Consider the following 12928-nt stretch of genomic DNA (forward strand, 5'->3'; position numbering starts at 1 on the left):
CCCCTTCATCAACATCTGATCCATCATAGTCCGTATCTTTGTGTTCTGGTAAAGAACAGTTTGCCTTCTTGCCTTCGGCATTAGAGACCTAAAAAAGCAAATTAATAAAATTATAAGTCACTTGGGATGATTATTGTCTTGTCTTTTTCACCAAAGGTGTGCATTCATCATTGTTTCCTTCAATAATTGACATGAATTGAATTAAGTTAAATTAAACATGTTACTGCAAAAAAATAATACTTACTAGAATCATTTGAATGAATCTTTGGTATGGGAAACATTTAGACTAATTGCTGTCATGAAATTATTTAAAGTCTCATTACAATTTAAATTTATAGAGCATTTTTGTCAATGGTGACATGTTGCAAACTGATCCTGCTATTTTTGCAACATCATTCAAGAGTGGAACCATCATTGATTCCAGAATGACTTTGGCATATCTTGCAGATAGGACCTACAATCCCTTAGTTGATGTAGTGAGTTTTGCTTATGTTATTTATTTTGATGCACCAAGTTAGGTCGAACTATTTATAATTATATTTATGATTCTATTATTCTTTTTATTTGATTGTGCGTAAGAAAATAAGAACTATAAGAAATTATAGGTGTTCAATGACAACCATAAAATTGTCTTTACCATTAAAGTAACCCGGGTTATTAAATTTTGACAAAAGATGCATGTCTCTAATGACATGCAAAAGTTTGAGTGACCCAAAGTTTTACACAATAAAATGATTGGCACAATGGAAATCTGAAACCAGCTGTTCAGTAAAAATGCTCCTTTTAACAAATGCAGAAGTCAAAAGCCGTATTTGTCAACAGAGGTTTATTTCCCATTGACCCTAACAAGTTTCAAGAAGAAAACAAAATAAACAAGAGGACAAGATAAAAAAGCAAGCATGTTGCTATGACTCAATTCTTCCGAGCTAAAGCAGCAGCAATGCCACCAACTAAGAGTGCCACACCTGTTGCAGTGATGCCGATTCCTATAACACCATCTGCATAGAAAGATATGACATTTGCAATTCCTTTAGTTAATGCTATGATATGGTAAAAGCTTAAAAACAAGCCAGATATTACCTTTAGCAATTCGATCTTCGACTATTTTCTTGAGGGACTGTGCTTGCCTCCAATCAGGTGCAATCTACATGAATAAAAGGTCCCAAAAAATGGAGACAAAAGGAAACATGGATGTAAATCTAGTGTCCTAAAAAGGGGATAGTGATCAAGTTTAAATAATTAATGTGGTCATGCTATAATTTAATTTTACTCATTGTTAGCACAAAACTCTTCAAGCTATCAATATTTAGGGAAGTGTCACAACTATGATTTTTACTAACAGTTAAGAGTGGATCCAAATTAAATCCACTGATCACCATTGGACTCACATAATTCTATTAATTTGAAATAAAAAACCCTTCTAAGATGATAACAACATCCATATCATCATAATTGACATACATAGTGTATGACAAACGCAAATTATAGATAGATTAAGTATCAAAAAAATGAAAAAGAAATTAGCTAGTAGTTAAAAAGAACAAAATAATCCTATCCATAAGTGAAAAATGGATAGTTTCTTAGGATAAAAGGGTCTTAATATTTCTAGGCTCCAAGCAAACCAACACAAACCAAAATCCATATGTAAAGCTTTAGGGCAAAAGAACCAGCCAACAAACATAAGGCATCATTCGAATTGATGAACTGGAAATGGGAAAAGCAGGAAAAGTAGAGTATCTAGATCCTATCTATCTGTAAGTGAAAAGGACAAACCTCCAAACATTGTCCCACGAGATCCCGACTCCTGCCATAATCATCACTCCTGTAATATCCAACGGCCAGAAGATAAATTTTCTCTCTTTGATGCAAAGGACTTTTGTCATTGCCCAAAGAAGCTGCAAATCACAATAAAGGATGTACAGGGTTAGCTATGCATATAAAGGTCAAAATACTTCAATACCAAACATCTTGTTAGGGCCATATAACAAAAACAATAGCAAGAAATACTAGGTCTTTAGTCCTGGTGCAGTTGCCTTTATCAGCAGCATAAGCAACTCAGGCTATCCATTTTTCCTTTCGAAGAACGTCTAAAATGCTAAAATATGCATCCCTTTCATAGAATGAATCTGATTTCCGTTGCTCAAGGCAATTAGACCATGAAATAATAATATGTTTGGTGGTAATTATTTGGAGCAAATTGGAGTAGCTGAAGGAAAATTGGGAGATGCCTAGCAAATGGCAGTTTAAATCATCATCTTGCAATGAAATTTGCATGATAATCACAGAAACCCAGAACTACACCATGGCAAATTTAGAGAGACTCTGAAGGCCCATTCATAGTTGCCTGGCATATGCTATTCATTTGGAAAAATTCCAACTCTTCATTCAGGCAGGAAAAACAATCTAACTCATAATGCACATGGGTTGTTTTATGCTCTGAAAATCATTACATTAGTTTTGTCATAATCAGTAGCTCTGAAGCACGGATATGTTGAACACCCTCACGCGTCGGTGTCGGACATGTATCCGACACGGATACGCTCGGATTCGTGAAGGATACGTATCCCTAGAGTATCCAAGAGAATAAAAAAAATAAAGATGGAGATACGTATATGATACATTTTCAACAAAAAATAGGATAAGATGATACGTTTTATCAATTTTATGAATTATTCTACTATATTTTCTAGTTTTGGTACTTGGAATTTTGGAGGACAATGAATTACAATTTCCATATATTTTCCACTTTAGATATTTTGATTTACACTTATAATTTTATCATATTTTATGTATTTTTTACTATTTTATACACGTATCCTTGAATGTATCGTATCCTATATTCAAAAAAAATGTGTCTTGACGTATCGAATATGTATCGTATTTGACACACATATCCGTATCCGTGCTTCATAGATCAACTGAGAAATCCTACTTGGCGGGCATATCTGCATATGCATGTGAGAGGATGAAAATGATTAAGGCTAATACATTAATAATGTCAAGAAACAGCAAGGCTGGGTTAGGTAGGGCATTTGGATGAATAAAAAACATAAAAGTAATACAATGTCTTTTAAGCCCTTCTAACTGGACCCACACTATACATATATAAAATCATCAGAATCGAAAATGAAAACATACAATTCATTTTTGAAGAAACGGATATCTAATGATTTCTTCTAAAGTGTTCATAAAAGGCTATGGCCACAAGGTGGAAACATAAATATTAACACTACATAAAACAACTCTTTGTTCGAACTTCAAAGCAGACCACAGTGCAATATAAATAAATAAAAACATAAGTAAATTGAAAAAGTAATCCAAAGCACTGAAAAAATGTTTTAGGTTTTATTACTCTCAAGCATGGCTATCCCGCGCTGAACATCTTCCTTCTTCCTTGAATGAACAAGTGCCCATGACAACCTCATTATGCTCTCATTCTTCCGCTCCTCAGAGTCACCATTAGAAGCCTCAGCAACTTCTCTCTCACAGCCCTTGAATACATGCAAAATAGTTTAGACTGAAGGCATGAAAGCAAATAGCAGTAAATCACACCTAATGCAAGCCAGTAAATCACAGCAAAAACAATACCCAACATATGGTAAGCATTCATACAGTGCATTTTTTCAATCACCAAAGCATCCATTACTGTAATAAGTCATCACCCAGATAATAAATCGAATTTTCTTCACTACTTCCTCTCAACTGGCAATTTCCCCCTTCTATGTGGTTAAACAATGGTTCCCTAAATGCAATTAGCAAAAACTCAAAAAAAAAAAAAATGAAATTACACTGACCTCTTCGCACCCTCTTGTTCCAAAAGCTACAATAATCTCCCATGACAACTCACTTATCATCGCACTTACCTCAACTCAAAATTACTCTGACTCTCCTAGTATAGATGAGCATAGCTTTTGAAACAAGAGGAAAACCTAGTATAATTAGAGCTAAATCTCACAACTGAATGTAATTTCCCCACAAAAAATGGTTGCCAAACTACTAACATACGAACTTGGGTAAAATTAATATAAACTCATTCTCTTGATGAGCCCTATACATGACATCATATAATTTACCATTCAAACCATAATCTAAAATTGAATATGTCCATCCTACGAAATTAAATGGTGCTTCGTCACATATAAAAAATCACAATGAATTGAGTTTATCTTAACATTATAATATCAATTTAACGCATCCCATGATTCAATAGAAATGGACTCAAATTACTTGATCAATGCTTTCATTAGAATTCCCTATCACGAATCAATAGAAAATATGACCCCAATGTTTCATTTTTTCTGAGCGAAAAACTAGGGTTTTAAAATATAGAAAACCAAAGAATCAGAAGGAAAAAATGGAATTGAGATTAATGGAAGAAACAAAAGAGGAAAATGAAGGGGACTTACAGCGATAACATCACGGTCGCACCAAGGGATCTGGTCGCCGCCGCTGAAGAAGTTTCCGATGGATTCGAAGAAGCTTCCGATCTTAGCGTCCATTTGGAATTAGGTGAAGAACACACTCTCAGTGTTTATGACTTAACAAGTTACATCTTATTTATAGGTTTGGGATTTTGGAGTCATTTTTAATAAAGTTAATTATTATTTTTAAATTAGTTACTCCTCCTTTTCATATTTTATTTTATTTTTCATGTATTTATGGTTTAAGAATCTAATAAACATTTGTAATTTTGTTTTTCACCTATATATTTTATTTATTACTCATTCTTTTACCATTTATACTCTTCTTTGTTTGTGTGAGAAGACTCGCAAGATATTTGGCTTCATGTAAGTTTATAAAAAATAAACAATATTAAAATAATTTTTTAGTGTATGCATATTGGTACGAGATTATGAATTAAAAAGTCAATTTTTATATTTTTCATTCTAAGATATGATGAAATATGTTTTCTCATCAAAATTCATTTTTCAACCTTCCAAAAAAATATAGGCAAATAATATAAATTTTGATATTAAAATCAGAGTAAAGTATTCATCACTCATGTACAATAATTAGATTACACCCTTCCCTTTTAAAAAACATATAGATTTCACTTTTAATCTTTTATAATTTATGAAAATAGACATATCCTTATTCATTTGTGTGCTCTGGTTAAATTCCTAGAAAGATTCTAAGTATTTTCCTCCTCCTTAATATCTTATGAAAGTCTAGGTAGAAGTATATCAAAACCAAAACCAAATTTTTGATTAAAGATTAAAGAGATACAACAAAAGTGAGCAAAATTTGATTGCTACACTACAATGGATAAAAGTCATAAAACAACAAAAATTGTTAATACCACATTATCAATAACCAACATTACATCAGAACATAAGCAGAGGATGCTAAACTTGTTTAAGAAACATTACGAGTAGTTTTCACCTCTAGACTTCATTCTTTTTACTTCACCCACCCAATTATTCAAAATAGCATATCATATAGTAGCTAAATTATTTAATCAATGGAGAAAATATGTTGCATGCTTGGGACAAGAACTATTATGCATCCCCTACTCTTCCAATTCTCAAATAAAGTGGAAACTTAGCAACCTTTGGTTCATTTTCACCCCAAGCAACCTTAAATTTCCCAACAAGTTCCTCCCCAAGAAGCTCCACTCCTTTCTCCTTTGCTGTCTGATATGCTGACCATGATCTTATGTAACCCAAGTAATGTTCCAAATCCATCACAACCTCTGAAACAAACTCAAATGGTCCTGTGTGATCAACTCCATCCACAGGTTGAAATGGAAAATCAATGTTCCTATAATTATCATCAACCAATTTACGAGCTGGGTCCCAATAAGGACCTGAATCATTCTTATAGAACTTATCAAACACCTTGTCCACTTCATAACTAAGTCTTGGCACATTGTAACACCAAGCAGCAATGACTCCATGAGGTTTCTTGAGAACCCATTTGACTTGTTTGTAGAAGGTTGGGTGGTCAAACCAGTGGAGGGCTTGGGCAATGGTCACAAGGTCTATGGTTCCTTGAGGTGCAACCTTTTGTTCTAGCTCGGTCATGGACATTGTTGAAGGGGTGTGCTGGTATGTCACATTAGGGAGCTTGGCTGCAAATTCAAGTTGTTTTTCACTAGCATCTGTGGCTATCACATTCTTGTATATTGCAGCTATCTGAAGAAATTACTTTTCATTAGAACCAAAGGAGTTTGGGATAATTGTTGTACAATAACATATATTAGAGTTCAATGGGTGCATAATAATATTTGAAGTTGTTTAACACCATCAACATATTATCTCACATATAAGACTTTTTCTTAGAAGTCAATAATATTTATAAATGAGATTAAGGAGATGCAAATATAAGAAACTTTTTCACTTTAGTGCACAACCTTTTTCGATATATAATAATAAAAGGTGTTAACAATTTAGTCACTCCTGGGAAATCCATATTATTCTAGTCCCTCAAATGTTAAAAATAAAATATCTTCAATTTAGTTCTACATTTTTGCAGGATCATGATTTTGATATTACTTCCAATAAATAATTAACTAAGTTAAGTCAATGTTCAAAAGATTATATTAGCATTGCCTTTCTAGAACAAAAGTATAGGTCATATCAAAAACAAAACTTTCCAGTATTTGTCATGAAATTAAAATATATGTAATTAAGATATAGAGAGTGAGATTGTTGTATGCTGAAACGAATATTATTATAATAAGACTTTTTTAATGACAAATTTGATACAATATGGTATAGTGAATTCGATACATAATATGTTTGATAAATAAGAGAACGATATAACTATGATCAAAACTTTGATGTTATGAATAATTGGAGGAGAAAAAATGTTCAAATTGTGGTTTCCATGGAGACACACAAACTTTTCAAACTTAGTTTACATGGAAAGAATAAAAATAAGGGGAAGACTGAAGACATAATATGATGGAGATAAAAGAGGGGGAAAACCTACAGATTTGGCGGCCTGACCGCTTCCAGTGCCCACGTCCCAAGCAAGATGGTGAGAAGGAGTCTTGGAAGCAATAAATTGGAAAAGCTGTGGAGGATAACTTGGTCTTGTATCTGCATATTGCTTTGCTTGCTTTACAAAATGCTTTGCCATCTCTCTCTCTTCCTCAAGTTTTTACTTAATATGATCTCCAATTTCCTGTTAAAATATGTACATATATATAAGTTCAGAATGGGTTATTTATAAGTTGCTAGTAACATGCACCATGATATTATTCGATTCATACACTCTATCCTCGACCAATAGTCAAATACAATACAAATTTGGATTCTTCAACATAAAGTTAATAGAGACTCTTGTGGGTCTTCCTTGCATGGCAAGTTGCAATACGGTAGATATGGGGTCCCATACTGACCCAATCAAATTGGAGAAGGATTTTGAATTGAGTTCAAAAGGTAATTCATATGAATGGAAATCAACAGTCACATTCATAGAGTATAATATCTATCGACTTGTATAAAAATTTATATATAGTTATAATATTATTTATCCTTCATTTAGATTACTTTTTTGAAAAGTCAATAATGATGAATGTGGATGATATGGTAATAGTATAAAAATTGGTAGAATATAATTGATATTCTTTTAAGAAAGAAATGATATCAACTTTTTTATGTTATAAATGTTTTACATAAAACATGAATAATAGAAAATTAGGTAATTGAACATTTGTAATTCTATATCTCAACTTTATCATATTTTTTCTATATGCAAATGATGAACACATTAATGAATGAATGAATGAAACGGACCGATGGTTTTAAAATTGTATCAAATATAATACACTGAACATGAATATACTATAAGGTGAAAAATTAGATGAAGATTGAAAAGGTAGGTAAGTTAAAAAGTCAATTATTCTAGAGCAATGGTGTAATTGAGTTATTTTTGGGTTGAACTGGTTTGAGGATCACTCATTAGAGTGCTAGAGTATTTTTGAATGGTATGTGTTAGAAGATCACGATCTTGAAGTCTTCTACATGTTCATCATCAAGCTCCTATTCATCTCGTTCTTATTCTCCATCGAGTTCCCTGGAGTGTTTTTGGTGTGCCTAACTTTATTGTTTTTCTAGTTTTAGTCTTGGGCTCTTTCCTTCAGGCCCAATAGCCTCTTTTTAGTTAGTTTCAGTTTTCTATTTAGAGTCAGTTAGTTATTCTAGGAAAGTTATGGTTAATGTATTTAAGTCTTTTTTCTTCTCTTTGTAATATACTAATTCTTGATGAAATACATAAATAGATTTTCCTTCTTTAATTTCTCTCTTCTCTCTCAATGTTGAGTCGCATATTTAAGATGATATTATAACAAATTTTGTTCTGATTCGTCTCTGCCATTTTATTTCTCTTTCTTTGTTCTCGACTTTCTTCTCAAACCATCAAAGGTTATTTTTCTGGAACTCACTTCCTTCTTCTCACAGAAATTGCATTTACCATGTCTCAACTCATCATGAGTCAGAGCGATTAAAGCGATTACAACACCAATCTCACGAATCCTTTCGTTCTACATTCAAGTGAAAACTCAACATTGGTCTTTGTTAGCCCATTGCTTAATGGCAAGAACTATCACTCATGGTCACGAGGAATGAATCTTGCCATAGAATCTAAGAACAAGATTCAGTTTATAGATGGAAGTCTCCCAAAACCACCAATTGATGATATTCTGTATAGACCATGGATAAGGTACAACACCATGGTGCTATCATAGCTTCAACACTCTATCCAAAAATTCATTGTCAAGTCTATCCTTTGGATGGATTCTGCTGCCCAAGTTTGGAAAGATTTGCGAGAAAGACTTTCTCAAGGGGACATATTTCGAGTAGTAGAACTACAAGAAGAATTTTATAGGCAACACCAAGGTAATCTCAACGTCTTTGATTTCTACACTCAATTACAAACCATCTGGAAGTAAATTGAAACTTTCAGACCGATTGGAACATGTAAATGTACTATTTATAGAGAGCAAGATCACGTTATTAGGTTTCTAAAAGGGTTGAATGAGCAATATGCTCAAGTGAGATCACATATTATGCTCTTAGAACCATTTCCATAAATAAGTAAGGTTTTCTCTATGGTCATACAACAAGAAATGCAATTTGAACATCCCTCAAATCCTGAACTAGAACAAAAAAAATATATTTGTTAATAGCCAACAGACCAACCAATACAGAAGCATAAATGGAAATCCTATTTTTTTGGCTTTAGTAGAAGAGGTAGTCCCCGAGTATGTGTAAGAACGAGGTTGCAACTAAGAGGGGGTGAATTAGTTGACTTAAAAATTATGGTCACTTTTTCTGCTTCACCTTCTATTCCACTGAAGGCTACGGCTAGTACTCTTGCAGCACAAGAGATTTCTTCACTAAGAATTATGAGTTGTAATTACAATATCTCACCCCGAGATTTCTATGTACCTTACACACTCCCTAATCCTTATTCACTCTTGGAAAACACCTTTCCAAGTGATTCTAATCCCCTTTCTTTTCACACCCTGCGAAAGAAAGTATTATGCAACAATATTGAAGAATGTAAAACAATGGCATATTGTCTTTACAAGTATGAAAGTAGTATAACTTGCAATCCAATCAACTCTTTATGTAAACCAAGTAATAATGCTCTTTGGAAAACTTTGAAACACTTCTAAGCAACTTCAGAAAAACACTTTGAAAGTTAAGGACTAGTTGCAAAAAGTGTAGAGAAATAATTTCAGAATAAGTTTAAGAGCTTTTGGAAATTGTATAAGAGTTGTGTGTTGTTGTATATTGTTGTGTGTTTATGTTGTGAGAGTTAAAGCCTTTATATAGAATTTCCAAACACCCATGGTTCCTTTCTGAAAGTGTAGGAGTTGTTTGAAGTGAAGAGATTTCGTTTGGAGTGAGAACATTTCATTTTGAAATCTGAAATCTGATGCAACAACTCTCAGTAATCGATTACTGACAGTGGGTAATCAATTACCCAAACTCTCTGTCCACTGTTCATTTAAAATTAAATTAGAGTAATCAATTACAACAATCTGGATAATCGGCTACTCAACTTTTCAAAGCTGGTAATCTGTTACTCAAATAATGGATTACTCTGAACAGTTTTAAGTTGGATAATTCTTTTCTCACACACGTAACCTGTTACTTAGATGAAGTAACCCATTACACACTATTTTTGAAAATTGTTTTAAGTATTTTAAAGTGTTTCAACTTTCTTTAAAAATAGTTTGAGCATTACTACTTTGTATATTCAAGAGTTTTAGGATAGAAGTACCTATAGAGACTTAATCTAATTATCTTGAAGCTTTAATCTTCTTTGTCTTCATAAATATTTTTCCTTTTCTTCTTTTTGGTGATGTTGGTGTCTTCATCAAAACCGTGTCAAGGTCAAGAGCAAAGATCTTCTTCACAGTATGAAAAGGCAGATTCAATAGGGCTGGTAGAGGCCAAGGAAATAAGTTTTGCACCTTTTATGAAAGGACCAACCATATTGTTGATACTTATTTCCTCAAACATGGGTATCCTCTAGGATACCAGTCCTCAAGACCTAACAGAATGGCCAACAACACTACATGATTTGCTCTTGATAATATGGACACAACCTTTATGCCTGATGCAAAAGCAGACTCTCAAGACTCAGATGAAAATCAATACAATGACCAAACTTTCACAACGAAACAATTCAGGGACTAGTTCAAGAATGCTTCCACTCATGCTGCTAACTCTGTTGTCAACACTACCTTACCTTCATCTTATTCACGTAATTTGTCTTTACAATGGCTTTTAGATACTAGTGCTACTAACCACATTACTTTTGATTCAAAGAATTTTTCCAACCAACAAATTATTTCTCTAATGCTTATCAATCTTCCAAATGGAAATAAAGTCTCCACTTCCATTGCAGGATCTGTTAGGCTTAGTCATACTCTGTTGTTAACTAATTTGTTAATTGTACCTAAGTTTCATGTCCATTTAGTATATGCTAACAAATTAATGCATGATTCACAATGTCACTTGATCTTTTCTCAACATTCTTGTATTATCTTGTAGAACAATTTAGAGCAGATGATTGGTTCAACTAGGACAAGGCAATGGTTATTTGTGATTAATCTAGATAAACCAATTGGATATGCCTCATATAGTTTCAATTTCCAAAGTTTTAATATTCATACTTGTAGTAATACACTATGGCACATGCGCCTTGGACATGTTCCACAACCTATTTTACATATTCTAGTTGTTTATTTTCCTTTTATGCCCAAACAACATGCTAAGATTTTGCCATGTGATGTTTGTCACTTTGTTAGACATAAGAAATTGTCTTTCCCTATTAGTATAACTTGTTCTTCCAAATTTTTTGATTTACTGCATGCTGATATATGGGGTCCATATTTTACTCCATGTGTTTATGGTGACAAATATTTCCTAACTTTAGTTGATGATTATAGTCGCTTTACTTGGGTTATTTTCATGAAAACTAAGGCTGAAACTAGACAAAACATAATTAATTTTCTATCATATATAGAAACTAAACTCAGTACCAAGTTAAAGTGCATAAGGAGTGACAATGGAGTAGAGTTCCTCATGCATGACTTCCTTCATTCAAAAGGAATTCTTCACCAAAGAAGTTGTGTGGAAACCCCACAACAAAATGATATTGTTGAAAGGAACCACCAACATATTCTAAATGTGTCAAGAGCTCTCCATTTTCAATCAAATTTGTCATCATCTCTTTGGAATTTTGTTATCATGCATTCTGTCTATTTAATAAACAGACTGCCCACACCATTCCTTAAAAATAATAGTCCTTATCCAATGATTTTTAATAAGTTGCCTTCCCTTGATCACCTCAAAATCTTTGGTTGCTTAGCCTTTGCCACCACAAGCCCTTTAGGGAGAACCAAATTTCAATCTAGAGCTAGGAAAGCTGCCTTCGTTTGTTTCAAAGATGGAACAAATGGGTTCATACTTTATGACTTACAATACATTGAGATTTTTGTTTCAAGAAATGTCATATTCTATGAAACATCTTTCTTTTTTCATTCATCTTACATTAGGCCACCTACAGAATCTTTAAACTCTACAATTCCCCTTGTCAATCCTTTACAACCAGAATCCTACCTCAACCCTCCAACCTCCCCTTCACATCACATAAAGCCCATCAATTCTCCTACCTCCTTACCTGCATCTTCACCTATGCCCCCTTCACATGACATACAATCCACCAATCCTCCTAACTCATCTATATCCTAACCAACTACTCTTCATGTCCACAATAGACACCCCTCAAGAACTAGGAAACCGCCCTCTCATTTCAAAGATTATCATTGTAACCTTGCTGCCACCTCTCCTAGTCTTACCAATTCATCATCGGGTAACAAGTACCTCTTATCCTCTATCCTCACTTATGATAATTGTTCTACATCTTATAAACGTTTCTGCTTAGTTGTCACTACCTTACCTCTATCGAGCCATCTAGTTACAAGCAAGCATCCCAAATTCCATGTTGACAAGAAGCCATGAACAAAGAGCTACAAGCTTTAGACTAAATAGCACATGGTCTCTTGTCCCCCTTCCTGAAGATAAATACCCAATTGGCTGCAAATGGATTTATAAGGTAAAATACCATGCCGATTGTACTCTAGAAAGATATAAAGCCAAGTTAGTGGTAAAAGGATACAAGCAACTAGAAGGAGTTGATTTCTTTGAAACTTTTTCTCTGTGGTTAAGATAACTACTATAAGGATTATGTTAGCCGTTGCTGCAGCAAAATCCTGGTTTCTTGAATAATGTAATATAAATAATGCCTTCTTGCATGGAGACTTACATGAAGAGGTATATATGACAATTCTTCTGATCTTCTCTCTTCCAACTCCAAATTGGTTTTTAAGTTGCACAAATCCCTCTATGGCCTAAAACAGGCAAGTAAGAAATGACATACAATTTTTTCCTCTACTCTTATTTCT

The 12928-nt window shown here is 33.4% G+C and overlaps 2 protein-coding genes across 2 annotated transcripts; both read right to left on the reverse strand.

The window, feature by feature from the left end:
• On the reverse strand, positions 753-4550 carry LOC109358761 (mitochondrial fission 1 protein A-like). The gene is made up of 5 exons (XM_019603192.1): positions 4407-4550; positions 3353-3491; positions 1774-1895; positions 1081-1144; positions 753-998 (listed from the first exon to the last, which is right to left on the reverse strand). The coding sequence occupies exons 1-5, from the start codon at positions 4497-4499 to the stop codon at positions 913-915; spliced, it is 504 nt and encodes a 167-aa protein (XP_019458737.1). The 5' UTR covers positions 4500-4550; the 3' UTR covers positions 753-912.
• Positions 5376-7238, reverse strand: LOC109358760 (putative methyltransferase DDB_G0268948). The gene is made up of 3 exons (XM_019603191.1): positions 7217-7238; positions 6934-7128; positions 5376-6134 (listed from the first exon to the last, which is right to left on the reverse strand). The coding sequence occupies exons 2-3, from the start codon at positions 7081-7083 to the stop codon at positions 5499-5501; spliced, it is 786 nt and encodes a 261-aa protein (XP_019458736.1). The 5' UTR covers positions 7084-7128; positions 7217-7238; the 3' UTR covers positions 5376-5498.

This window comes from Lupinus angustifolius, chromosome LG10 (genome assembly GCF_001865875.1).
Source record: "Lupinus angustifolius cultivar Tanjil chromosome LG10, LupAngTanjil_v1.0, whole genome shotgun sequence".
Classification (NCBI taxonomy): domain Eukaryota; kingdom Viridiplantae; phylum Streptophyta; class Magnoliopsida; order Fabales; family Fabaceae; genus Lupinus; species Lupinus angustifolius.